This window comes from Myotis davidii, unplaced genomic scaffold (genome assembly GCF_000327345.1).
Source record: "Myotis davidii unplaced genomic scaffold, ASM32734v1 scaffold124, whole genome shotgun sequence".
Taxonomy (NCBI): domain Eukaryota; kingdom Metazoa; phylum Chordata; class Mammalia; order Chiroptera; family Vespertilionidae; genus Myotis; species Myotis davidii.
In genome coordinates, this window is record NW_006294677.1 from 69,644 (window position 1) to 70,517 (window position 874).

General features: G+C 37.1%; 1 protein-coding gene across 1 annotated transcript in view; it reads right to left on the reverse strand.

Annotated features, from left to right (window-relative positions):
- LOC102768939 (guanylate-binding protein 1) overlaps positions 1 to 874 on the reverse strand; it is a 46,664-nt gene that overhangs the window by 39,340 nt on the left and 6,450 nt on the right. Inside the window, exon 5 of the mRNA XM_015567395.1 lies at positions 507 to 715. Coding sequence (XP_015422881.1) covers positions 507 to 715 — 209 coding nt within the window. The remainder of the gene's footprint in view (positions 1 to 506; positions 716 to 874) is intronic.

Genomic DNA, 874 nt, shown 5'->3' on the forward strand with positions numbered 1-874 from the left:
AAAATATATTATGCTTGGCAGGTCAGGTGGTTTCTTTTCCAAATATTCAATTCTGCTATTACAGCATGAAAGCAGCATGGACAATCTACATAGTATTCATCTAGTAAAACCTATTTGTAAGATAGCTGGCAGGCTGCACTGGCCATCATTCGCCAACCCCTGAACTAGAGCATTACTATGCTTTAATTTACTTTCTTTAAATAAATGCCCATTCGACTCCATATTCTTTGGCTAATTACAGCATCACAAGTCCTAAGCAGGGAGATAAAAATCAATCTGATCACAGTACAGGGAAAGGTGAAAGAAAAAGAAATTTATTCTTAGGATAGGGGAGAAGATAATTCAAAATCAAATCTATGAATTTAGATATTATACAAGCATTAATTCTTAGAACCACACAGCTGAGAAGTAGAAAATTATACATGTAAAAACACTAATAGAAAAATAAAAGATGATGGTTTCTAATGGCTTCTGATTCCCACTAATCAGTTCTCAGTCCCTTTTACCTTGCTTGAGTTTGAGTGAATTCTCCAGGTACTCATCTGCTGAGATGGGTTGCCCACGTACTTCCAATTCTAGGGAAAAATCCCTCAGTGTCCACACAAAATCTGGAAAGAAGCTCACAAAGTCAGCTGAATCCTCAACCTCATTTGCATCAGGTGAAGATTTTGCCCTTATTTTATCTGTCAGCTCTGTCACATAGCTGAGTAGCAAACTAAGGAAAAATGGCGTAAAAGTACAGTGTCCCTCATCCCGTATTAGTCCCACATATTCCAAACCTTGGTTTTGGCATTGTTTCTAACCCAAGAGTTAATTCTTCCTTCCCTTGAATTATTTTTCATACTTCCTATTTTTGTGCTTGATTAGCCAGGAT